The sequence below is a fragment of the Monodon monoceros genome, unplaced genomic scaffold, assembly GCF_005190385.1.
Source record: "Monodon monoceros isolate NGI ecotype Baffin Bay Population unplaced genomic scaffold, NGI_Narwhal_1 Super_Scaffold_12, whole genome shotgun sequence".
In the NCBI taxonomy this organism is placed as follows: Eukaryota; Metazoa; Chordata; class Mammalia; order Artiodactyla; family Monodontidae; genus Monodon; species Monodon monoceros.
Genome location: NW_021703768.1, coordinates 75,717,864 through 75,745,819, shown reverse-complemented (window position 1 = coordinate 75,745,819; position 27,956 = coordinate 75,717,864). Strand labels below are relative to the sequence as shown.

The window sequence follows — 27,956 nt, the reverse complement described above, 5'->3', positions numbered from 1 at the left end:
TGTATTCTTATAATGATTAACCAAAAATAAAAATGTTAAGGACATCTTATTCCAAAGCCTATGTGTGTTTTAACTACAACACTATACTGCCTTCCTCTGGACATACTTCATATCTCTGTGATTACCTTTTTAAAAATATAGTCAGCTATACTCCCTTTTATGCAAAAAACAGCGGTAAAGAGACTCTCTCTCTGCCAGCTTGGCACTGCTGAGCCATGGCTCCGTGCTTTGTAGCCAGCCCAGTAATTCTGAAAGGGTTCGCTGGTGCCCAGAAAGTGAGGTTGCCACAGTACGGCTTCAACAATTGTTTTAGCGTGGTGCTCTTACTGGTCTAGTATTCTGATTACAGGACTTTAAACAGACGCAATAATCAGCTCTTTCTACTCCTCAGACAGGTGATTTTAGAATTATTGAACCACATACTCTAAGGAAAAAGCAGCCCTTCATAAATTTTTTTTCCTTTATGGATATATGACCCTTTAAAAAATAATATTGTCATTAAATGCATTCTAAATTAAGGTTCTGTTACCTTCTACATTGAGAAAGGAGAATGCACTAGTTTACACATAAGGCGTAGTTTGCATTATATGTTTTTATGGGATCCTCTACTATAATTGTGTACCGTGTGTCAAGTGCTCTGCAAGTTGCTTTATGTTTAGTTCATGTCATCTCACAATAACTCTATGACTTAGTTTATTTATTATCTCCCTTTTACATGTGATGAAATAGAGACACTGAAAAAGTTGAAATAATTAACTCAAGGTGTTACTACCAGAAGTGGCAGAGCAGGGATTTGAATCCAGGGAATCTGACTCCAAGGTCCTTGAATCTAACCACCGCACTCCTTATGAAGACTGCTTACTTGAAAGCTTCTACTTTTGAAGGAGGAAAAAAAAAAAGTGAATGCCGATAAGAAGTGTGAACTGTAACATGTGAGAGCTGAGTGTCATACTTGTCTGAATTGCTGGCTGGGCAGTTTAGTCTTCATATTTCATCTACCAAAGTGTGTACGTATTCCATTATAATCACTAGAGGTGCTTCAAGAGCCTTGGGTAACAGAACCAAAGTTTTAATGTTGCAGCAAAGATATTTGTTCTGTGGGTGGTATGCTATTGGGATAGACCTGTACAAAAGAATCTTCAGGAAGACGTTAACAGAAAAGACTCTACCAAACCCATTGGCAGCTGGTTAGTCATCTTGGCCCAGGGCACATTTCTAACACGGTAGGCCTGATAGCACAGAGGACAGTGCACCACTCGCTAGGGAACATGATGGGAGAGGCTTGTGGTAAAATACCAGAGTTTGTCGGACCACATAAAGACTTCACTCAAGTAGAAGCACTGAGTGTAATTATAATCTGCATAACGAAAATGTGAAAAGGTATCAGCTTTTCATACTTTCCAAACTTTGGAACAACTTAATCTGAAATCTTAACTTGAGAAGCTCTAGAGGGAGCTAATCTATTTATATACATATGTATTTTTTTAAAGACATCTCAAATCTCAACCGTGCTATTAACCAGACTGAGGATTCATTCATGCTCATACAGTAGTAATGATCTTCAAATTTATAAACGTACAGTAGTGTCAGATCTTCATCTGAAGGAAACATGGGTTATTTGATTTTCTTTGAGAATATTCTTTCCTGTACAAGTGATTCACATGCTGTAACCCTCACAGTACATATGTGTAACACATGTCAGAATTTAAAAAGAAAGTAATGGCTTTTGCTGATGAAAGAGTTTTAAAATATTTCCCTCAAAAACATGTTTAAAATATATATGCAAATATAAATATGGGTCTACATGCACATATATACATCCCTACCCCTAAGCCACACTGGCTCTTTCGGGAGGTCCCCTTGGACTTTAAAATATAAGACATATTTATTCTGAGTGCTGTGGCTGCTGGGTCACAAATATGGGAAATAAAATTATCTGTTTCTTCTTTTAGGTTAGGGTGAAGACAACCCAGTTCAGGTCAGGGTTCACTTCTTTTTCAGGTTGGCAGTATTGAATCTAGTATTAGGTTGGATTTATAATTTCCAGAATCCAAGGCCCTGGAGTAGAGACACGAACCTACCCCCACAGATTTCATGGTAGAGCATCCCTATAACATCAACATTTCCCTGCCTTCAAAAGCTTATCTTCTAAGCTAAGACAAATGGACAGCAACTTTTTCATTTGATTTAGTGGAAATAAAAGAGTCTTTATGTTTTCCTTTGCTAAAAGTAGCTCATGGTAGAGTTCTAGAAGAAATGAAATCCACAGAAAAGTTAAACAGTTTGTAGGTACAAAAAGGGAATTAAGGAACTTTTAGGGTGACATGAAGTATTTGAATTGGGCCAGGCACTTATGAAGATAGTAAGCAGATACATCATTTGCGGGCATTGGAGAAAGCATGGTGAGGGAGGTTAGGTGGACAGAAAAGGCCTACCTGATTTCTGGGGAGAGATGGTAGCAGCCCTGTGGAAGGACCATATCCATGGAGGGGAGGAAAGGTAGCTGCCACTGACTGGCCCTCTCATTCCACCCTTCTGGTCCTCTGGTCTCCATCTCGCCAAATACTCTTACACTCAGATAAGCTGTCTTATCTTGTTATACTTACTTAATGTTTAAAATCATACTCTTACTCTGGAAGAAAAAAAATAATAGGTATTATTTTTCTCTCAATTTCAACCCCATCAAAAATTTTAATAATAAGATGAGCCTGGGGCTTCCCTGGTGGCGCAGTGGTTGAGAATCTGCCTGCCGATGCAGGGGACGCGGGTTCGTGCCCCGCTCCGGGAAGATCCCACATGCCGCGGAGCGGCTGGGCCCGTGAGCCATGGCCGCTGAGCCTGCGCGTCCGGAGCCTGTGCTCCGCAATGGGAGAGGCCACAACAGTGAGAGGCCCGCGTACCGCCAAAAAAATAAAAAATAAACATTAAAAAAAAAAAAAAAAAAGATGAGCCTGCATACAGATGGTATATGTTTTTACTGTTCAAAGTACTTGATATTTATTGGGTTAATTTTGTCAGACTGGGAGCAGGCAGTACAATGAAGGAAAGAGCAGATTAATTGTGTATAAGCTAAGGTGAAAAGGCACTATAACAAAAATGGAATAGATGAACAGAATTAGGAAGGGGAAACAAAAATATCAGGTGACAGCATCAAATATTTGTATTAATTCTCAAATCATCAGTATGATTTATAGAAATATTTAACTTTCCATGTTATCCTATACATCATTTATTATAGAACTAAAGTAATAATTTTTAATGCTGTTGATAGTATGATTTTGCTCATGGCTGATTTCTCTTAGCATGATTTTCAGAATTTCAACATTCTTTACTGATTTGGATTTGGATTTTTTTAAACCATTCTTTTAAATGTCCAAGTCAATGAAATATTGTATATATGAAAATGGAACTAATCAAATGAGTTTATTTATATAAGAGTGTAATAGTATATTACTGAGAAATAGACCCCATGTGATACAAATGAAAGAACACAAGACATAAAGTCATGGTCAAGTCAGAGCTGTGTCACTTTACCTGGCCACAGATATAGAGTCATATCTGTGTGGCCTTTAACCAGTTTCAAAGCTTCAGTTTCCTCCTCTGAAATGGGGAAAATGATACAAGGTTTATATACACTTCAGTATTATTTCAGACTGAAGTGAGATTGACTATGTATTCATTTTGAAATGTATGAAGTGCTACTCAGATAGAAACAAATATTATACACACAAAGAAAAACAAACAGTATTTTAATTTTACCATACATTAATTAAGCCATGAAACTTTAGGATGTTGATGTCTGGGTTATCAAAACTTTTTTTTCACTTTTATTCAACTCAATACCATACTGCCATACTGAAGACATTTTAACAAAAAAAATAATGCCATCTTTCTTTTTCGAAAGATTGGTATTGAGATCACAAACTCTTAACATTTTTAGAAATTAAGATCCCTCTAAGAATCTAATGAAAGCTAAGCATCCTCTCCCAGAAAAATATTCATATCACATGCAGACAGAATTTTGCAAAGAATTTCAAAGGTGTTCATATCCATGGATCCTAATAAAAACCACATCTCCACCTTAGATTGACATATAGTAGGACTTCAGTCATATGGCTTCTTTCCTTTCAGATTTCTGGGTTTTCCAGACTATCATGGTCTTCTACTGTGGACTTTTAAAGAAGTTATTTTCCTGCCCAGCTGTGCCTCCACCCATTCCTTGCTTTAGCTGTGTTCCATCTAAGGTCTGTCTCTTAAACAGTCTTGATTCCTGTGTTCAGTCTACCCCCCCACTGCCATTCTCCAGCATTTTTCGTAACTGCTCATTCGTAGTGGAAGCAGTAAGGGAGAGAATGGGAGCTAGGAACCACACCAACAGATGCAAGAAGCAGAGGCTTTGGACGGAAATGGCAGTTGCAAGTAGTTCCAGTACTACCAGTTGCAGCAAGGCCAAAGAGGAAAATAGTCTGAAAAACTAAAATGTTAAGATTTTCACTGATTTAAAATTCTACTAATCCTAAACAGTCAAATATTTGAAATTTTTTGTCACTGGGTTCATTTGTAAACAGCTCTTGATTGAGATCCTCTGGAATTTGACCATTCCCCTCCTCTAGTAATATAATATGGAAGGAAGTGCTCTTTAAACTGTAAAGAACCATAACAATGTAAGGGAGTATCATGCTGGATGATTAATGTGGTTTGATGTGATGTGAAGAAAAGTTACAGATCATCACCATCCATTGTGTGAAATGTCAGCCAGATGAACAAACAGACCAAAGTTTTTTCGCTCTGGTAGTCAGTCTATCAACTGTATATTTTTCCAGGTTTGTAGAATTTTAATCCCCAGATTTTCTACTTTTGCACTAAATCCTCAGCCTTTTCAACTCTTAATTTTATATCATTTCACAAATGGTCCTCAATATCTAGTGCCTTCAGACACTGCCACCTTAAATGTAAGTCAGCATGTGTCAACAACAACCAAAACAAAATTCAGCACAAATATTTATAAATGCAGACATATTCTTAGACTACCAGAAGAGTGTGGTGTTCTTATTTAGTAACTTCAACAACAATCTTCCTAGATCTCTAAGTGTTCCTGTTTAGAAAATGAGAATAAGGACATATAAATTCTTCATGAGCCAGGTGGATTCACTGTTGTGGAATTTGGGGGGTTATTATCCAATGTCAGTTTAAATTTCTATATTCTAGTGCCATTGTAATCCAGTGATAATCTATTTTTAAAATAAAATCTAGAAGCAGGTAGTAAACTGCTTAATAATGAAAGTGAAGTATTGAATTAGAGTATTATTTTATGCTTTTAAAAATATTATTGGTACTGCCAGGTGAAGTTTTGCAGTAATGTTATGGTGTTCATAACCAACGTTGATTTTAAGATTTGCACATTACATAAGCAGAAACCACAAGGCACAAAGATTTAAGGTGCAGGAATGCTGCTGAGGCAGCATTAACAGTGAATTAGATTCCCATTAGGTACTGTTTAGTGAAAGGGGATGTTCATATGCAGGGCTTAAAGAAATTTAGGAGAGAGACATTTTTAATTCAGAATGCCAACAGGCATCATTTGGTATCAGAAGTGTGGCTTGCATTGTTTTCTGTGTGAGCGTTCATCACCATTCAGAATTCTCCCCTTTTTTTAATGCAGTAACATATTTTTGATAGACAATAAATTAATAGTAAATGATAGAGAAATTGCTCTTTTTTAGAGGGAGAAAAGACATTTGATGCAAAGAAAGAGTGAAGGCATGGCTATAAAATTCAAGGCTACTAGATACTGTATTGAAACTAATTTTTTTATTAAGCTTTCTTATATTTGTTGTGTCAAATCAGTTACTAGTGTTAGCAGAGTTAGAATGTTTATGATTCTTTTAATCTAGAACTATTATTTCTCAGTTTCTTTATTTTGCAGACCACTGATGAATTCTTCCATTTCTTCAAGCCAAGTGGCTCTTTTTTTAAGTTTTAGAACAATTTAATTTTATAGAAATAACATTCTATAGAAACAAGTTAAAATGTAATCATTTTTCAGCCTAAAAGAAAGCAAAATGACATTGATAATCTTTGAAGAGAAAGATCTTTGTGGTCATTTAAAAGACCAAGGAATTACAAGGCCATAGTGAAGAGCAGGCTAGTTAAATTGGAAAAGTCAAAGACATCTTTCTTTACTGATGTGCCATCTACTAAAAATTAGCAGAAGTTAGTCCTAAGTAGCTAACAGTGAACCCCTGGTACAACTCCCTGAAACACTGAAATAGGACGTGGTGGAAGAAACTTATAAAAGAAGCCCTCAGGGATTCCTCTTTTTTTCCCCTGTGATGCCTTTAATCCTTGAATTGTCAAACCACGTGGAAAATAATAGAGCTGCGTAGTTCTAAGACTTAAGTGGTATTGTCTTTTGCAAAGAAATTATTAGGTCTTTTCACACCTCTGTACAAGAATAAGGCATGTGTTCAGTGTAGAAAAGAGTAAATTTGAACAAGAGATGCATATTGCTTTTTCATTTTTAATATATTACTGTTATCTATGACTAAGCAGATTGCACCCAGTAGGGAAAAAAATTGTGGCCAATATTTTATTTTCCTTTTTAAAAACAGATGATTCAACGAGAAGCAGATGTGAAAAGTAAGGTGACTGCTGTGGCGTTGACAGACTCTGTTCACAATGTGTGGCATCAAGAAGCTGGCAAAACGATTCGAGAATGGATGAGAGAGGTGAGATGATTTTTTTCTGTGCTGAGATGAATGAGTGTGAGCCTTTATATCTTGAGCAGCCCCACTAACTTGTATCACCTCCCACCGCCAAATTCCCTTTCTGGAGGCGGAAAGAGGGAATAGAGAAAACTAGACATGGTTGAAATAATAATAGGAAACCCTTCTGAAGAAAAACTACTTTTTTGAAAGCACTCCTCCCATTTTTCTTTTTCTTTTTTCTTTTTTTGGCTTTCTATAGAATATCCCCTTTTTCTTTTTCTTTTTTTTTTTTTTTTTTTGGCTTTCTATAGAATATATGTATGCATACAGTATATAGTAGGAACTTTGGCTGAATAAGGTCATGATCTGTTAGGAGGTTATTATTCCCTGATTTTTAATTTTGGTATTTAGCATTGGTACTGCTTAATTACAAGAAACAAGCCCAATATACATTGTCTCATTCTTTTCTTCAGAAGTGGTCAATATGTGCCCCTCTTAAATGGATGGCTCACTGCTGCCAGTAGGGGGAGAAGAAGTGAAAAGCTGAAATAGTGTTTTGCAGACCCTTGAGCTAGGAGAAACCCAGGGGCTGGTCATGGTCCAGCCTCAGGCTAAGAAAGCTTTTTCACGCTTCCTAAGGGCTTGTGAACCTGAGAATTTACAAGGACTCATTGAACATGCTCCCATTTTTCAAACAACTTTCAGCTCATTATTTCCTTGATTCCTATTACAGATATACAGCTGAAATTTCTTTTTTACTTATATTCACCTTCCTGATATTATAAGCAATTGACATTAGCCACGCCATGCTTTAGCAATTGTTTAATCAAATCAATACTTATATTTATATATATGAATGAGCTGGTTGACCTTCCTGATTTTCTTCCAGTTTTTTTTTTTTTAATAGAATACCCAGGTATTTATTCAGCTGACCTCTCACCATAGGTACAGTAACTTCTGCCAGTCCTCATGGTGCACCATAAGGACCAGAGAGTTAATGTTTGAAAAGAGTTTTGAATAAACAGAAGGACTAGGCTATATAATCCCCTAGTGGTGTTATCATATCACCAATCTGTTTTCACTGTTGTTATTCTCCATTAGAAAAAGCATTTTCATCATGCAGAAGTCCAAAATATTTTTACTCCTCATAATGAACATATAAAGGTGGGGTTTTTTTAATCTATTCTAACACCCAGGTGTTTTCTGACCACATTGCTTTTCTCCTTTCTCCTTTCACAATTTAGCTACATCCTTAATTTTCATTACCAAGGACCTAAATTCTTCCAAGAGAAATTTTGTGTATTTTATGACTATACTTTCTTATGCAGTTTATCGGTCCAAATGGATACATAAACAGTTCCCGGTATTATATAACTAGTAAGGTTTATAAATGATCTGTTGGTACCTTTTTCCCCCACACACAGCCAATATAGAATTTAGGGCTTATCCCAAACAAGAAGCATCCCTGTTTATCATGTTTTTTGATTGCGAGTTCTTCATGTCTCATTCCAGGTGACAAATATAACAGAATTTATTTAGATTTACTTTTTAAGTATTTCTAAGATTGGATTAGGCATCCCCTAAAAATCAGCATATATTAATCTGTGCATTTTTTCATCTGACTGAAATAGGCAGTAATTGAATTTATCTTAATTTTGTCAAAGCTGTCAATAATTTTTTTGCAGACATAGCTTTTATAAAATTTTTGAAAATTTTATAAAATTTGATAAATGACCTAGTTCTTTCAATTCCCTTGATTATGCCTTAGGCATAAAGAAGCGTGAAGAGTTTTGTGTTATGATGTACCAAAATTCAAACCCCAGGTCAATCACTTACCTAGCTGTGTAGTCCTGGGCAAGTTTCTTAATATCTTTGAGATTCAATTTTCTCATCTATAAAATATAATACCTATCTTATAAACATGGCTGGGAAAAAATGCATGTAAGGAAACAGCACAGTTGTTGGCACTTTAAAGAAGTTCAGTAAATCACAGCTATTATTATTGTTACCTTTTCACCCCAAATAATATAAGCTAGATGAACACTGTTCTCCTTTTGTTTCATGAATGATTTGCATATTCAAAATATCTTACAAAAGAGAAGTAATTCAGAACAAGGAGTTAGGAGAACTGAGTATTGATAATGATGCTGGCTTAGTCACTCACTAGGTAAAACAGTAATTAAGGAGCTAGCGTAAACTACCTGGGTCTACCAGGTACTCTGCCAAGGCTTACTGTCTTTAGAAAGCCACTCTGCCTTTCTGGGCCTGTTTCATAATTGTGAACTAGACATAATAATTCCGATTTCATCTATTTCATGAATTATTGTGAGAATCAAAGGTGATAAACAAGAGGAAAACCCCTTGAAAACCAAATGGTACTACATAAAGAAATCAACTGTATTATTGTAGAAAACACTATAAGATCCCAGAGATGAAAATGATTAGATCATTGTTGATGGGGCTTTGAAATCATCCCTGCTCAGAGCTCTCCACTGAAACAAGAGCAAAAAAAGGGATATCTTTCAGATGTCCTTGCAGGAACTCACCTAAATGTGTGATCCCCTAGTGGAGAATTCAGTGTGGTTTAGCAAGGTTAGAGTCCAGGATTTCCCAACACTCAGGATGAAACAGCGTCCCCTCTTCTTTCTCCTTTTCAGTCCCTGTGCACTCTGCAAGACTCCGTGAAATACTGAAGAGCAAGCAAGCCTGGATTCAGCGATTAGAAAGGGCAGTTGTCTTGAGCACAGGTGTTGGGAGAAGCCGTGGCAGGGCAACCTTTGTGCCCTCCACCGCCCACTGCCCTACCACCTTGCTGACTCCAGCTCCATTTAAAGTCAGCTCAGAAACTGAGAGAGTTTGCAGATATCCCCGCCAAGAAAAACACCTCAGCTGAACTGGCACGTTATCCATAAAAACACCAGTCTGGTTGTAGATGAAGCCTCAGTGCTTTTGGCCTCTTGATGATTGGCTCCATTATTTCACCAAACAGATTGGCTCCATTATTTCACCAAACACTGCTTTAAAATGTGGAAGTAAGATAATGGTACAAATTGCATAGTCATTCTTGTTGTACTACAAATTAGTAAAGCTGTTTGTTGTTTTACAAACATGTTTAAATTAATATGGTAAAGTTGCTGATGTTAAGTATTCATTTACTATAGAAAGCTGATTTTTTAAAATTAGCACAGTGAAAGAAGGTTAAGTACTGTATTCTTGTATTAATTGTATAACTTTAAAATTACAATTTCTTTTAAAGAAAGAAGGTCAAAGAGGGCTACTATGGCAATGATTCCAAGCGAAATATACTCCCAACCAAAAGACCAAGCATACATACTAAGCCAGCCTCATGAGAAGAGGTAGAAAGTAACCAAAGGCAGCTCCTGAAAGGAACTTCTTACCTCAGGCTCCAGGCCTGTAAAGTCTGAGTGAACAAGGATGAACCCACTTAACCTAAGAAGGACATTATGCTAAGTGAAATAAGCTAGACACAGAAGGAAAAATACTACACGATATCACTTATATGTGGAATCTTAGAAAGTCGAGTACACAGAAGCAGAGAGTAGGATCGTGGTTACCAGTGTCAGGAAGGTGGGGAAACAGGGAGATGTTGGTCAAAGATTGCAGTGGTATAGAATGCACAAGTCTAGAGACCTAATGTACAGCATGATGACTATATTTAATAATACTGTTTTGAATACTGGAAATTTGCTAAGAGAATGGATTTCAGGCTCTTTCACCACACACACTGAAAAATGCTAGCTATGTAAAGGAGAACATGTTAATTGGCTTGACTGTAGTTATTTCACTATGTATATGTATATTAAATCATCATGTTGTACTTAAATATATAGTTTTTATTTAAAAAAAAATGGCTGAGTGGGTGAATGTCATTTCCTGACATACCCCTGGCCTCTGAAAGTCTCCAGCCAAGCCAGATGTATGGTTCTACATGATAGTCATGAACCCTTAGCCATCACCATTCAGTTCTGAGTGTCAGTCCTGGAAACACAACCTGATAAGTAGTAGTTGTTCTTGTCTGAGGAGGACACAATACCTTCCATATTAAGCATCAACCTCTAGACACTGATGATTTATAACTCATAAAAATGAATAAAAATCTACGCTCAACCAGGGCAACATGCCTCTCCAAATACTTCCAAATATCTTGCACAGGAATACCTAGTACCTACTTTTCTCTTTAAACATAATATATTAAGTTGTAAAGTTTTTATAAAATGTTTTAATTCATTTCATATCTACACTGAAATATTGTCAACCTTGGTTTAAATAGTCACTCAGCACTGTTTTGGCCTATAGGCACTTCTAGTTTATACTAACAGCTCCCAAACTTTTGGATTTCACGAAGAAGGCAATTTACAACCACAAAAACCTAAAGTTTTAATTTTAATTTTAAAGTCATAATTTCAGAGTAAAAGACCTTTAAAGTTGAAAACACTTAACTTTAAGACACTCACTGTATTGCCTTTTTTTCTCTTATTCCCTCAGACCCAGAGAAATTGTAGTTACAGGATCCATCCCAATCTGCTGGCTCTGGCCAAGGGCTTCTCTCTCTCTGCTTGTTGGTCGGGATGAGGGGGGGCTGCATCTGAGGCTCAAGCATGGCTCTGTTGGTACCTCTAGTCCAGCATGCCTTGTTGTCTGCTCAGAGCAACTGAGAATAAGATCTCTGAGGTCTGGGAACACACTCCAGCATGATCTGGGTTTAGATAGGGCCTTCCTAGTGGGCTGCTTCTGTCGTCATCCAAGACACTTAGCTAGTGTTCATCTCAACTGAAGAACTGGGATAGGGTTCAAATTGGGGCATTGAGAAGAGGGATAAAATAAGCATTAGAAAAACAGTGAAAAGAGATTTGGTTTCTAAACTATAAAAACACATCTCAGAATAGGGGGTTCCATTTGATAAGATGGAATTTCAGATAGATTGAATTCATATGTAGTGGCTGTATGTCTTTCTCATATTTCCTTCTTTACATATATTTCGCAGTTTGTTTACATTATTTTGTTTCATTATACTCTATCATATGGCAAACATATTTTTAGCTTGTTTTGTCCTTTTCTCTCTATATTTTTCCCAGTGGGATAGAAATGTCACACAAACATGCACACACCATACGTATGCGTCAACTTATGGTATCAAACCTTTACAATTCTATACCAGTACTTTGTCATTGCAGAGAACTTTTGGACACATTTACTTTAATTATAGGATGTTTGTTTTCTACCCTACTTTTATGAGAGATCAAAGCCTAAACATGTGCCTAGATAAAAACTGAAATTTCAGGATCATAAAATGTAAACCTGTATTTTGTTTTAAATGTTTGAGTTAAAGGTGACCTGGATAAAATCCATTTTGTTCAGCTTTTAATGTCAATGATGAGTTAGAAAATGACTAATCGCCTTAATACTATAATGTACCATCACTGTTACTAATACTGGAAATATCCTATAAGACATAGTTTTACATATGTGAAGTGTAAGTGAACAGTATTAAGACTGACATATCACCTGGGTAATAGCCGACTTTCATCAGATTTGGAGGTACTACTAGGATGAATAATAATTAAAATATATACCTAATCGCTGCCTGTCGGTAGAGCTAATTGCTGTCATTGAAAAGACTAAATTGTTTAAGAAAAAGAGAGAGAAAGAGAAAGTCATTCTTCATTGAAGCTATCTCCCTGTATCATTGGAAACCTATTTTTAGTACCTATAGAAGTCATGATTTTTGAATTTATTAGGGATTGTGATGAATGATAAAACAAATCATCCATTTACATATCTTGACACTGCTTTGGAGAATACTCATTTCTTACAAGCAAGTGTCACACTGTATATAAAAGCTGGCTAATTGTGTGCTAATCTTCTGCATTATCTAGAACTCTCTGAGGTGGTATTCTATCAGTAGTAATATTAATTTTATTTATTTCAAACGTACGAAATATCTTCTAAAACCCTATTTCTTTTATAATTTCTTCTCCCTTACATTGTATAATTTTGCATTCAGCTGCTAATTAAGATTAGGAGTGAAAATTATAGAATATATATCCACTTTAAACCCTCAAGCTTTTATAATACATGAAGATAGTAATATTTTATCCATTTTAAATGTAAAAAGAGAGAAAGCAAAGCAGTTAAGAACATTACTAGATGTTGTGTTTGTTTTCATGTTTTTTTTTTTTTCCACACAGTTCAATAGTTTCATTGATCTACTGTTTCTTACAAAAATCTGCCATGCTTTGTGAACTTCACTTTCTAATCTCATACAGCAACCCTTCCTTTATGTTATTCCTGCTCTCCCTGGTCCCAGAACAGTAGGGTTGCCTTGACAAATCTATTCAAAAGCCATTCCTTGGCCTTTATTGGCGGGGACTGGGGCCTTTGAAATTCTCTCCTCACTGCAACACAGCTGACATCTTCTTCCAGACAGAATGAATTAAGGAAATACAATAAGACACTTGATCTACCAGTCAAGGATCTTTCCACAGTGAGGACAGATTCCATGGTGCACAACCAGGACAGCAAGCATCTAAAAATACACAATACATGCTTGTTTACCAGAATAGCAATCAGCGATTTTTCCAATATGATTGATAGGATGATTTCTTTTAAAATAAAATCTGTCTGGAAATTCATTGTGTTTGTGTGTGTGTCTGCATGTGTGTGTGTGTGTGAGCGCGTGTATGTTGGAAATTTTTTTAAAGCCATATGAGGTTAATCACATTTTTAAAGCCAGACTTCAAATACACACTTAAAATGTATGGAAGGAATATAGATTATTTTTATTTCATCTGTCTGAGTTGTAAATCATCATTATCTTAGAGGTTTATCCTTAATATTGAAGCCTTTGTGTCCTCAGACACACAGCTACAATTCACCAGGTTGTGTTTCTTTTGAACTGTTTGATACAGCCTTCATTGAACCAAGTTGAAGTAAAAATTGAATGATAGTATATTTATATGGGCCAGATTTTGAGAAGTAATTGCAAAATTTATTTCCTCTAGTATTACAAAGACAAAGAATATAGTTTTAAAATATCACTATTCTTTCACATGTTCAAATTAATATTTATTTCCATCTAAAAGTTAAAAATAGATACCCTTTTCAATTTCCTTTAATTAAAATCCTAGCCTTCTCTTATGAGTATATTGCATCATAGTTCACAGAAGGTTACATGTCTTCTTAATATCAGGACAGATAACTTGCTGAATTGTAGAAGATAAACTCTTTTCCAGTCATATTGGTCATGAATAATTACTGACTATTTACATAAGAGAATTTTTTACAGAGTATGGAAAATAGAGTATACTTATAGTGGTTGATTGTATAGGATAACTTAATCTCTACAGCCTAACAAGTTGGTCTTGCCTTAAATTATGTTTCAACAGAACATTGTCTCTATTACATTGCAGAACTGTTGTAATTGGGTCTCTAGCTCAGAACCGTTGGACACATCAGTGGAGTCCATGCTGCCTGACTGTCCCCGAGTCTCAGCAGGTATGTGTTTGATGAGAGATGTATAGAGTGCTTTTTATTAAGGTGAAAAAATATGCTAATGAAATGTGGAATTCTATTTTGTGAATTAAGCATGTTGTTCTGCCTTGAATCTTTGAATGAATTATTGGTAACATACAGCATGGGTCTGACCTACTACCAGAAGTGCATTAAGTAGCTGAAGATGCTTACCATCAAACTCCGTAAAGATGAATAGGTGAAACAACGTGAGAGTAATTTAGACAGTTGCTGTTGAAGCTTAGGGAGGTTAGATGTACATAAATTGAAAATTAGGACAAGGACTGGATCGCTGTACAGGATCTCAGAGTATTTGTCTCTGATTACCAATTCAGTGATCCAATAGGCAGTCAAGACTGTGAGTTCAGAGAAGAGACATTGCTGTGGCCTAGAGTCTAGAGAAGTTTTTCATATAAAAGATTTTGGCTGGACCTTGTGTGTTAGATAGGACTTGGATTATAGGAGGACATGCAGGGTGGTATTCTAGGCAAAAGAAACAGAGCAGTATAAGGAGTAAGGGCTGGAACGGATCAGAAGATACTCATAGGGGGCAAAGACAAGACTGGCCTGTCCACTGAAAGAAAAGAGGTAGCGGGGTGAGCACCTGAGGAAGCAGGCGAGCTCCAGACAGTTGAAGAGTGGCATTGATTTCCATCCTAAAAGGTGGGTTACTTTAGTCTCTAATCTCTAGGTAAGAGGAAAGAGTGACATTTTTAATTACTTTCTGATTTTGGCTTTCACAATTTTGATAGTAAACACAAACTGAGCAGTGGTGTCTGGTTACGTTACAGAACAGAAATGGGTTTGCTTTGGTCATAGATGCCAGAGAATGAGTAGAAGTTTTGAACATGAACTAACTCATATAACAACCATAAGAGATAGCTAATCGCTAAGCAAAGTTGCGTACATGTTTACATATTTGAAGGAAATAATTTGGAGAACAGTTCAACTACTAGGTAAAGAACTTTTATTATAATTAAATTTCACCATCATTAATACCTAAACTTAAACTTGAACTGAGCTTCACTATCATTATAACTAAACCTTTCAGGTCTGTCAATCAGGGTTCAGTCAGAGCAACAGACTACTAGGTGATATATATGCTATTGTGTGTGTGTGTGTGTGTGTGTGTGTGTGTGTGTGTGGTGTACATTAATTACAATATATTGTCTTTATTATCAGTGATTATGTTCCATAGTCTCTGAGAACACTGAATTAGTGAATACTGAATCATCACTCCTAGGGAAAATACAGGGTTAGGTTCCTGCAAGCTTCTGGTCACATTTTCATCGACCAATCAATATATAACTTTGTTTTATGCGTGTTTCAGTTTAAAGACGCCTTATTTAATATATATTGTTGATTCACTAACATTGAATTCACAGTCAACAGCACTGTAACTCATGCCCTAATGGGACTTATTTTCTCCATAAGACACATCACTGTCTTACCACTTCAGCACTATACTTGGATGCCATTTCAGAGAACAAAATCACCAACAAAAGCACAAAAATGTGAAAAACATGGCACTAAATAGTCTGCGAGAAAGACACTTGTTTACAGTACAAAAACTGGAACAAGAAGGCGAAGCATGGCCTTGTTTCACCTTAGTTAGGAATGTGTGTGTTGAGCAACTCAAATTTTTTACCACGCTGCTCATGTGCATATCCACAAATGACCACAAAAGCACCATGAGTATTGATTTGGGGGTTTACAAATAAATTTTAATAAGTAGGTGAATTCAGAAATATGGAATTCACAAATAATGAGGATTGACTATATATAGTAAAGGATTTATTACAGAGATTTGACCTGGGATTTGATCAGAGCTGGTTACGCAGTCTCTATAAGAATGTCGACTTGGCAAGCGATGCTGGAGCTGAGTCTACAGAGCAGACAGTTGTTAAGGGAAGATGTTATGTAAAGGGGTGGAGAGCAAGAATGAGCTGGAACCCGTAAGCATGAGCTGGAGCCCATGAAGATGGACTTAAACCCATGTCAGTTCTTGTGGCTTCTGTCCTTGGTGGTGTGGGTGTCCTGTAGAAGCCAGTGCCCTTTGTCCTGGTAACCACTGCCTTGTGCCACCAAGCGAACCAGCAGATAAACAACGTGTGTGAGCCTGAAATTGTTGCTGCTTCACTTTAACTCTCCAAATTTCCCACAGAAGTCTCCCTTTTGTACCATGCTAACTAGAGACACACAGATTGAAAAGGAATTCTGGGAAATGTAGTTCAGCCTAGCCAAATTGCCACATTACAGAGCCTCCACAGTTCACCCCTTGTCAACTTGGCACTCATATACATCTCCTTAAACCAGAAAATCTCCAAACGAAGACATTAATGAAGTCTTGCTTCCACCTAACATGATACAACTATCCCGTGTACAATCGAAAACACACTGAAAAGGAGGATACAAAGCCCATTTTTTGTCCTTGGCTGATAGTTCATTCTTCTCATCTTTGGTATCCTGTAGTTTAAATACTGAGAGATAAAGCTAATTACTATTGACACATCTTACATGAGATGTTAAGGGAATAAGAGAGAAGAAGACAAAAATATTTAGTATATATATTCATATCAAAATGAGGAAATACTCATAACTATTACATTCCTCATTTTTGCAACTGGTCATGTAGTTGTAGCTGGTATGTATAACTACCTTCATTCCATATTCTCTTTGCTTTCAGCAAGCACCTCAACTGGTCATGGTCTCTTGCCTGGTGGGATGACCTGTATCTTCATTCCTGAAGGGTCAGGGCTATTAGCAATCCTGCCTGACTTACATTATTGTAGTTTCCTATTGACACGAATCACAGAAAACATTAACAGATGACCTAGAGAATTTCCTGCGCTACAAACACTCCTATTTACCCCCATTGTGTAGTAGCAACTCAGTTTTTCCTTAGTAATCAGGATCAATCACCCTAGCCAATATAGTAACACTCTCTGTTGCTTGTTAATCCAGTGGTATAAGGATTCCAAAGTGGCAAGATGGCAGTTTCAGCTTTCAGTTCAGTGGAATCATTCACCTCATGGAAGCATTCCTCTGTATGGAACCTTTAGACCAACAGAGCCTAAAGTCATGGGAATACGAAGCAGTAGTTTTGCTAGTAGATTACTAAGGGTGATGAGAAGAGAATCCAGCCCCATTTCTACTCCTCATTCCTAGATCTGGGAGAAACATCACAGTGTATTAAAGGCTGATGTAGAGCACATAACGCACCTGGGAGGACATTGTCTCAGCTCTACAAGGTATTGTCACCTAACCAGGCACCGTAACTGTTCAAACAGTCATTCCACCATTCTGTCAAGCCTACTGCTTAAGGATAGTGGAGAGCATGGTAATACCAGTGAATGCTGGCAGATCTCAGGCTATTGCTTGTTCTCTTGCTTGCTCCCTCTGATGGAAGCCAGCTGCCATGTTGTGAGCTGCTCATGCAGAGGCCTATGTGGTAAGGAATCGGTGTCTCTGGCTGAGAGCCAGTGAGGATCTGAAGGCTGCCAACAGCCGCGAGAGTGACCTTGGAAAAGGATCCCCTCCCAGTTGAACCTTGAGATGACTGCAACCTCAGCCAACACCTTGACTGTGGCCTTGTGAGAGGCCCTGAGCTAGTCATCCAGCTAAGCCACACTCAGATCCAGGACCCTCAGGTGCTGGGACTGATAAATGTGTTTTGTTTTAAGCACATTTTGGAGAATTTTGGAGACGACTTGTTCCACAGCGGTAGATAATTAATACAACAGGCTTACTTCAACTCTGGTGGTCGCTCAAGCCTAAGCAGAAAGAAACCTTAACTTTTTTTGAGACTAAAGCTTTGTAAGGTTCTTCTTTTCTCTGATACCTTAGGGTTTAAGAGCAACTCTTTCAAAAAAAGGCACTAAAATGCTCTTTGAAGACAATTTATTCCTACCCTTTCTCTTCCACTACCTCATTAGACTTTGTGGTACAGTTTACCAAAGATAAGATAGTGTTTCTTCTTTATCACACTCATTTGATCCTATACTAAGTCGTTAGCTCTTCTCTGAGCTTATACTTAAGCTTATACTATTCAGCTCTTCTCTGACCAAATTTTTCGTGGAACAGAACTTGCTACTTTCTGTAACCTTCTATTTCCTGTGGGTGTTTATTCCAACAAATTTGGCTTAAATCAGAAGGAGATTTCATGTACACTCCGCAGCATACACAGTTGTCCCCCACTTTATGAAAGCTTACTTTATGCCACTTCACTTTTATGAAAGACCTGCATTAGTACCTGTTTTCATTAACAGAAGGAAATCCAAAGAGGATTTTTGCTTTTAGGAAGAAAGGCGAAAGCAAAGATAGCATTCAGCATTTGTTTTCAGGGAGCCGTTATAGAGGCAGCAAGTACCCTGAGCTGCAAGAGTGGCACCACTAAGCTCCTTCTCTGGGAACTACACTCTGCATCTCAACATCAAGTTGCCGTAGCTTAACTGCGCATGTAAACATCCGTGCCTTATCTCGATTTATTTTGGGCATCCACTAGCAAGAGTGCCCTAAGGTAGTTGCTTCTTCACTTTACATCATTTTGGCTTACGAAAGGTTTCACAGGAGTTACTCTACTTTCAGATAGTAGGGGAAACCTGCATCCATTTATTCCTCAAATATTTATTGAGCAATTATTATGTTCCAGGTACTGTTCTGGAAGCTGGGGACATAGCAGTGAACAATAGCTTATAATGACTTTTTTTTCCCAAAAAAAAACTGTTTCCTGGCCCTCTGCCAGTGGGTAGTTTGCCCCTGTTGAATCTGGCATCAACACTAGGTTGCATCAATTGAGAGAACAGTTAGGGCCAGTACCCCCAGCATTTTCCATACCTACTTATAAAAATTGAACAGGTTTTCAATCAAAATCAGCGATTTCCCTCAAAGAGTCCTAAAAAAATGTTGAACATTTTTTATGACATGATCAACATTATTATGACATGATAAAAATGGAATTTTAAAGAAGATTAATTTAGTAAATGAATAAAAAACAGGAGCAAGAAGCCAGAGGCAGTAGACTCAGCAGGATGTGACAATAAAGCCAGTATATGTGGTTGATGGTGTGAATTGGAGTGGTGGCAGTGGGAACAGAGAGGATAGGAGAGCTGTAACAAATATGACTTGGGAATAATCTACACTCCTTGATGATAAACAGATTGAATGTGGAAGCTAAGGGGAGGGAGAAGACAATGATAAGCTCCGATGAAAAGTAACTGGGATAATGAAAATGTCATTACCAGAAGTACAGGGGAGCTGGAGGGGGAAATCAATTATGGGCAAGAAATGATGAAATTGTTTTATGACCTACTTAATTGAGATAATGATATTTGAGGTGATGGCAGGAAATTCAAGTAGAAATGGCAAATGTTGTTTAAGTACCTTTGAAAGACTTGAAATTCTCTGATTAATAACCCTGTTACTATAATTTAAACTGTTAAGATTATTTGAAATTTTCTATGTGTACTGACCACAGGTTAGTAATGGATGTCCAGACTATCTGTTCAATTTAGTGAAGGCTTTTTTTTTCTAGATTTCTAAATTACGAAGTTTTTTTTCTTGTTATGCTTTGCTTTTTATCTTTTGACTAGACGTTTCATGGTCAAAGCAATGAAATTACCTGTAAAAACACATACTCATTTAATATTGAATTTTTTCCTTTATTACTAAATATGTTTCCCTTTACCCCCAAAATAGATCTAATGCTCATAAAAGCTCTATTTTATGAATGTTGTTTACCTGTGCATATATATTTTAAAAGCAGGTATAATAAAATTTTTTAATTGTACTTAAAATACACTGATAATTATTTTCAGTACAGTCACATTGTTTTTATTTTTCTTTTGAAAGCAAATGTAATACTTGACAACTCCACACTTAAGAATTGTCAGCATTATATCTTATATTGTGCTTAAAATGAAGTCTGACTTTTCAGTTATTATAACATATAGTGAACGGTGGATATTTGAGGGATCTTGAATACGTGCCAAGTGACTGGTTCCCCCACTTCTTTATTTTAATAGTATTTCGTACTAGTGAAAATCGACGCATTGAAAACATGTTATTCAGAGAAACATATAATAGGTTAATAGGATATATGTTTATTGTATAGCTCACATTTTGGTTGTTTATGTTTATTATAAAATGGCAACAGCAAATATCTGCCTCACTTATAGAAATGTTATGAAATGTTACAAGGACAATTTTTTAGTATCTGGAGGGATATTTTAAGTTCATCAAGAGGAAGGCACTGTGAAAATGTACTGTGGCACTATATATTCTCATTAGTCATTTTAGAATTTAAAATTGTCATTTATTTAAAAGCGATTATTGATTATTTTAATCCTGTAGAAATGGAAAAAGCATTTGCAGAAATATTTTCCCTTCTATTTTCTTGTCTCCAATTCTATTTTTAAACAACAAATAACTTAGTTATTCATGTTTTCCTGTGTTCTCTGTGACATGGGTAAGGGTCACAAAACCGTAGTCACAGAAAGACAGAAAATATAATGGAGAAATCAAAAGGAAGACTAATAGTCAAAAGAAAAATGTTCAGTAGGACATAGAAATCAGGAGACAAAGCTGAAAGAAACTAGGGTAGCAGTAAAGATGAAATTAGAAATGATCTTATGTGGTGTGTTGCTTCCCCAAAATAGCAAATATAATTTTTAACTGTGTATGAGCAGACATTCTTCTGGGTGAAAGGAAAGCAAAATATAAATGTTTGAAAGCAGACAAGGTTATAGAGCACTGATATCTTCTGACTTCTTACAAGTCTGGACACAGCTTGCTTTGGCTGGCCTATGACTGACAGTCCACTCTTTGCCAGGTGGGTTCTAACTGGGCCTAGGTGTGGATAAGTACTGCTGCTCAGGCCCACATACTTTCAGCGCCATCCGAATGTGCTCCCTCCCTGCCTGTCTGGGTATATGCTTTCAGTCTTTATGCATTCATTCAACAAGAATTCAGTGTGGACCAGACGTTGCTGCAGATGCCAGGGACATAGCAGTGAATTACAGCAGATAATGGTCCCAACGTGGAGCTTACATTCTAGTAGGAGATACAGACAGTAATAAACAAGATAAGTAAGGAGAGTATATGTGTAGTATGTTAGATAGTGGTCATTGGTAGGAGAAATAGAAAACAAGAAGAAAGGACCTGAAGTGTGTGTATGTGGAGGGACAGATTCGAATTTTTAGGAAGGTGGCCAGGGAAGGCCTCTCCGAGAAGATGACACTTCTAGGACATTCCTTCTAGTCCTGATCTTCTCGCGTTTCCCACTGGTAAAGACAGTACATATTTGCCTATCTGACTTTAGAGATCCTTTTCCTAGACTTCAGGGTATCTACTTAGGTCTGAAATCTTCGCCCTTATGTCCTCCCTGCAGTCTCTTGTTCTGGGTTCTTGAAAACCTGACCTTCTCATCGGATCCACTTTACCAGTCCTCTAAGGTTTATGGTAACCGTAAAGCATAGTTACCAGAAAGTTATTAAAGTTATTCCACTCTTCCTTAAGCAACACGTACAGAAAAGTATAACATTTGTATGGCACTCTGGACATAAGCAACCTTGACATAAGAGAAGGTTGCTTATGTCCAGAGTTGAATGGACAGAGCCCCTGCTGGCTGACCTGAAGGGTGAGAGGATGAGAATTTTCACATACCTGTGACCCTTTTGTACCAGGCACACAGGATGGAAAGCTCTTTCCACCTACCATTAAGGAAATACGTGAACCTAGATTCATTAAAACTATGCGGTCTAGATCTCTGATTCCTGTCAATATATTCTCTCCCCAAACTTGTATCCATCTCAGTTTTTCTTGCCTTTGTCATGGCTTGAGATAGCTTTTTCTTTTTTATTTCAGCTTACTTAGAACACTTGATGTAAATCTGTGTAAAATTTAGAAAATTAACAGTATAAATGGTTAAAAAAAAAAGAAGAAAAGAAAAAGGGGAAAGAAAGAACCAAGGTAGATATCTTAGGAGATAAGAATTAAACTTGAAAACTTACTGTATTTAGATGATCCTGTCTTATTCTGGATATAGAAAGGGGCCATTAATGGAACCCTAATTTTTCTTTGCTTAAATAATCCAGACTGACTGTTTACACTGACTAAAATACTGAATATTTGCTAAATATTCACTTCACTTTATTGCTGAAAACATATCTTGAGGAAATGACAGTAAGGAGTTATATCTTTTCTTTATTAGTGAATAATCACTTCCTTCTAAAGATACCAATGAAAAATGTATCATTCAGAATGTGTAGACAAATTGAGTTGTCTAGTATGTTTTTAGACATAGCTCAAATTAATTAGGTAATTGAAAATCTATACTTTGCCTTGTAAACAGACTTTAAAATTCAAGACATCTTAGCATATATGATACCGTACCACTTTTGACTACATGTACTGCTCAAGAATTCTAGCACTCCTCTTTCTTCCATTCAAAGGGTATACATTCTAATTCTTTAAGTGGTGTTTTCATTAACTAAATAGCACTTTTCAGGCAGTTTTTGTTCATTACTGTAGCTGTTATTCATAGGTTAGTTTCCCTATTCATTGTTCTGTGCTACCTTATAATTATTAGTTAATATTAGGGATGAGTGTTCTGAAAGTTGACCACTAGAAATTCTTGTGTTTTCAGCGAATTATTCATTGTAATTAGCTGGAATCAGGTACTTTGGGGAAATAACTGATCAAATACTCATTTAAAATAATCTAACTATACGAATGATGTTTATGTAGATCACCAATATTTGCCCTGATTACATATATATACTTAATCAGGTCCAATATTATCCTGTGATTTTTGACTTTTCCAGTTTTCCAGTAATCACAGTGAAAAGTAGTCTCACTCCAGAAATCTCACTTTAAAAAAAAATTAAAAATAGCCACCATGTTTTTTACAGCTTTCTGAACCAATTTGTGAAAAATTCGTCAAAGAATTTGGCAGTAAAGGTGGCAACTCTCCTTTTACTGAGCTAACTTTTCCCTTTAAAGATAAAAAGTTTTTAATTATTTTGGAATGCTTTTGGATAAATAACCAAATAATATGAATTTATATTTGTACTTGAAAATTGTTTAAGTTATGAGTTAATTTGTGAGAGATATTATTTTTACAGTCCCCATAGCAGTGTCTCATGGCTCTTAGTGCTATGTCCCTAGTTGTTAGAAAAGTAAGTCGGGACCAGTGATACCTAAGACAGAGATCTTCATTCTTTTTAAACAGATGTTAAGTATTGATCTCACCTTCCATGGCTGTCTGTGCTTCACTTGTCCTCTTTTTCTCCTTTCCTCTGTCAGCTGTCTGGGTCAGTGCTCTGGATGGCTCTCCCTGGGTCTGTATATTGCTCTCCGACTCTCCCTCTGTCATCTCTTTTAGTCTCTATCTGTGGTTCTTTTCTTATAATTTTTGTCTTCTGTGTCTCCCTGGCTTCATTGTCCCCCACCTAGAGACTCTTTGTCCTGCAGCCTATGGAATCACATCTCCCCCAGCCCACCATCTCTGCCTGCCCCTTCCTGACCTGTGTGGTTTGCCTGGGTCCACTGCCCTTCACTTCTCTTTGACCAGCCGTGTGATATGTGCCTCCCATCTACACCCTCCCTGCCTGCTCTGTCTTGTCACAGACAGACATCAAGTCACCAGCGATAAATCTGTCTGCTGGCAAAAATACCCCCAAAACATACCCCTTCAGAGAAACTGCATTGCTTTCTAGTAGTGATTCAGAACTTCTAAACTAAATATTCTGTGTTACTGAAATGAAAATGCAAAGAGAACATTAGGCACCATAGATAGGTCAAGTATTTACCATTTGTAAAATCCTAAGATGTTCTGAGTTGATATATTTTTAAAAGATTTTGTCTTACCATAGTTCTTAAAATATAGTCCTTCTTTAAAGGAAAATAGTTTTATTTAATGAAAAATATTTTAAAGATAATTTGATCAATGACTTCAGCTTTTAGGTATTAACATTGGTTTAACTGATATATGATATCTAAATATTCTTTGAGAACTGGTACTAGTATTTCCATTCATATTACCTCTATCATAATATCCCCTTCAACCATACATATTTCACCCCAAGTATTCAATATGTTATACCAATAAATAAAGAAATCATGTACCAGCTAGCTTATGCATGTTTTGAATAATCTCATGGTACAATCCTTGACAAAATTCAGTTATTCTACATAATTTCTTAATTTCTAAAGTATTATAGAAGTTACTTGTTTAAAATTTTGGGCAAATAAACATATATATCATTTTAAGCTTTGTATAGCAATGATCTTTATAAATGAGACTTTTGTAAGAGACCCTAAATTGAAATTTTCTAATAAATTTCTAAAATCAGTATTGGCTTAGAGATTCTTTTGTTTTTAGCTAGTTTCAGACATTTTAAAAGACCAAAGTGAAGTTTTTACTTTTAATTTCCTTTTAATAAATTGCCTTCAAAGAAATTGAGTCTTCTTTCCATTTTAATTTGTGTGGCAAAGTAGCCACACCTTTCCTGCTTAGTTTCCAGAAGAATAGTGATTAAATTTAAAATAAGACATTGTTAATTTAAGGCCACAGATACAAATGATTAAATATAACCAATATGTGGGAAGGCTATTTGTGGAACTAGATGATATGCAGGTTGAATTTTATAATAAAAAGTATAGTTTTCCATAACCATTGTAGTTTAGATTTTTATAGCACTTCTCTTTTGAAGGAATAATCCCTCAGCATTATTTGGTTTTGCTTTACTTCAGAAATAATATCAAGCATATAAAATCAACACTGGCAGCAAAGCTTAAATTTTAGAAAATCCAAATTTAATTATTTTTACTAATTGATTAGTTGTTGACTTAATTAATTTCCCCTGAAATTAGAGCCTAATCCCATGTCTTACTTCAAACTTGAGTTATTCTTGGTTCTCTTGGGGTAAGAAACTAACTGTAAATATTTATTCCTTAATTGTACAAAGATTTATTGAGTACTTAATATGTACTAGGCACTAGTTTAGACTCTAAAGATTGCTAGAGAGGCTTCCCTGGTGGTGCAGTGGTTGAGAATCCGCCTACCAATGTAGGGGACACGGGTTCGAGCCCTGGTCCTGGAAGATCCCACATGCCGCGGAGCAGCTAAGCCCGTGCGCCACAACTGCTGAGCCTGCGCTCTAGAGCCTGTGAGCCACAACTACTGAAGCCCGCGTGCCTAGAGCCCATGCTCCGCAACAAGAGATGCCACCACAGTGAGAAGCCCGCACACTGCAACGAAGAGTAGCCCCTGCTCTCTGCAACTAGAGAAAGCCCACGCACAGCAACGAAGACCCAACGCAGCCAAAAAAATGAAATAAATAAATAAGATTGCTAGATATCACTCTTGCCTCTCAAGGAACTCACAGTCTCCTAGGAAAAAAGTCTTTTATCCATTGCAGAGACTCTCTTGGTTCCTAATCACAGGTTAATCATTGAAATAGGTGAGGTGAAGAGGAAGGTTAAGGACTTATGAACTCCTTCAGGACCCAAATGTAACTCTTAGTTCACTAACAGCTCACTTTATTAAATGGTACCCCACTACTATCTAAGAGCTAGTGCATCTTCTCAAAGTGTCCACCTTCCTTCCCTACTATTATAAGACCCTGACTTTTTACTCTAGCTATACGTTTCAAATAAATGTGTTACTTGTCATTTCAAACTCTTTAATGGTATTAAGTCAGCATTTATGAAGAAGAGCTTTGGATTTAACATGATTGTGAGAAATTTGTATCCTCCTAAATGTGTGGAGAATTAATTCTATAATATGGCCAGACGAAGATCTACAGTCATACTCTGTATAAAATGAGGATAATACTAGTACAGTCTTATTGGGTTATGGTCAGAATTAAGTGAAATAATCCATACGGGACTGTTAAAATAGTACCTGGCATATGGTTACAACTCAATGAATACAGGTGGTCCTCGCTTTGCACCGTTCTAATATACACAAATTTCAGTTACCATAGTTTAGTTAAATAACACCAAACCCCCCCAAAACAAGGTTCAGAATTTCAGTTACCACAATATATTAACTATTAGTAATTGCATTAAGTACAACTGTCTATGTAAATAAACAGATGCACATCATGATCAATGACCAATTATATCCCTTTTTTCAAAATCTGTCACTGACCGAACACTGCATATCTGTTATTCAGTTCATACACAGTAGCACTATCTGTTTTTATAAAAATGGATGGTCAGGGGGCTTCCCTGGTGGCGCAGTGGTTGAGAGTCCGCCTGCCGAGGCAGGGGACACGGGTTCATGCCCCGGTCCGGGAAGATCCGACATGCCGCAGAGCGGCTAGGCCTGTGAGCCATAGCCGCTGAGCCTGCGCATCCGGAGCCTGTGCTCCGCAACGGGAGAGGCCACAACAGTGAGAGGCCAGCGTACCGCAAAAAAAAAAAAAAAAAAAAAGGATGGTCAGAAGAGAGATCTGGCCAACAAAGATGAAAGTGAAGCAAACACATGAAATGCTGGAAGTGAAATTGGAAAGCACTGTGACGAAAAGATGAAGATGTCCCAGAGGAAGTGATACTGGCAAAAAAAACACTTCACATCAAATGAACTCTCAGAGATATTTCATGACATTGGAAGCTTGAAGGGTAAAATGTTGGAAGCTGATCCACACTAGGAGTGTGAAAGTTAGCCAAGGCATAGAAAAGATTTGTTTGAACTGTATCATAAGTTATATGACAAGAAAGCAAGCACTATTCAAACTACTCTTAATAAGTTTTTTACAAAGAAATAAAGCATCTTAATTCTCATTGTTTCTAATGTTTTAAAGATGAAGTGTAATGTACTAAGTACAATTAGTCTTACTCTTTTTTTCATTCCCCGACCCTATTCATTTTTAGCTGACAGTAAGAAGACTTTTAATGTTTTGACAAAAAAAAGGTCATGGAACAACCGTAGTTTTTTTTCATTGATTATTATGATCACTTTGCCTGATTTCAGCTTGTATGGTCCTCTGTATAGTCCCACACTACCGTGCAAAGCAAGAACTTCCTGTTGTTATTATTAGAAATTATTTTACCCAACAATCAAGTACCACAGTTTTAGAGAAATTGTTCTTTGCTTTTCAATATTTGAGAGTTAAAAACTTTCTGTCATTTCTCTCCTGCTTCATTCTATTTTCTAGATTATCTAAGTCCTGATTCTAGTTATGTCTCGTCATGAGTCTCAGAGCCTCCCAGTACATCTTCTACAGAAGTACGGTCTTTAAACTCCTCAATTTTCCTATTCTTCAGCATTCTCCGTATTTCACTCTTCCAATTTAAATTCCACACTGACCCTTTCCCTTTCACTCTCCTTCCTGCTAGTGTCCTATTCTTCCATACTCTCCCTGAAAGCCTGTCGGCTCTTTCACACATTGTCTTCCTTTCAAATGACCCCTGCCCTAGAACATATCCTTATGAGAAACTTCTATAAATTCATCAGTTTCTTCCTTGTGTTTCATCTACTTTTCTGTCAGTCATAAATGACAAGTGTCATTCTTGAATTTAAATTACTACAAGAAATTCTACCACTCTATTTGTTTTACTTCAGTTCATAGTTTCTTAGAGAGATTCCAGGGACATTCACAGAGTCCCCAAACTTAATGATGGTAATGGCACCAAAATCAACTGATTTGGAATCTCCTTAACAAAAATACTTCTCACAGCACCTAAAAGAATTGCATCCTATAAACAAAAATT

The 27,956-nt window shown here is 36.7% G+C and overlaps 1 protein-coding gene across 5 annotated transcripts in view; it reads left to right on the top strand.

Moving 5' to 3' along the window:
• The window catches only part of FAM172A (family with sequence similarity 172 member A), a 426,299-nt gene that overhangs the window by 269,352 nt on the left and 128,991 nt on the right, over window positions 1-27,956 (top strand). For all 5 annotated transcript variants that reach the window (XM_029218731.1, XM_029218732.1, XM_029218729.1 and 2 more), the window contains 2 exons: window positions 6,612-6,728; window positions 14,138-14,222. In XM_029218731.1, the coding sequence (XP_029074564.1) occupies window positions 6,612-6,728; window positions 14,138-14,222 (202 nt within the window). The remainder of the gene's footprint in view (window positions 1-6,611; window positions 6,729-14,137; window positions 14,223-27,956) is intronic.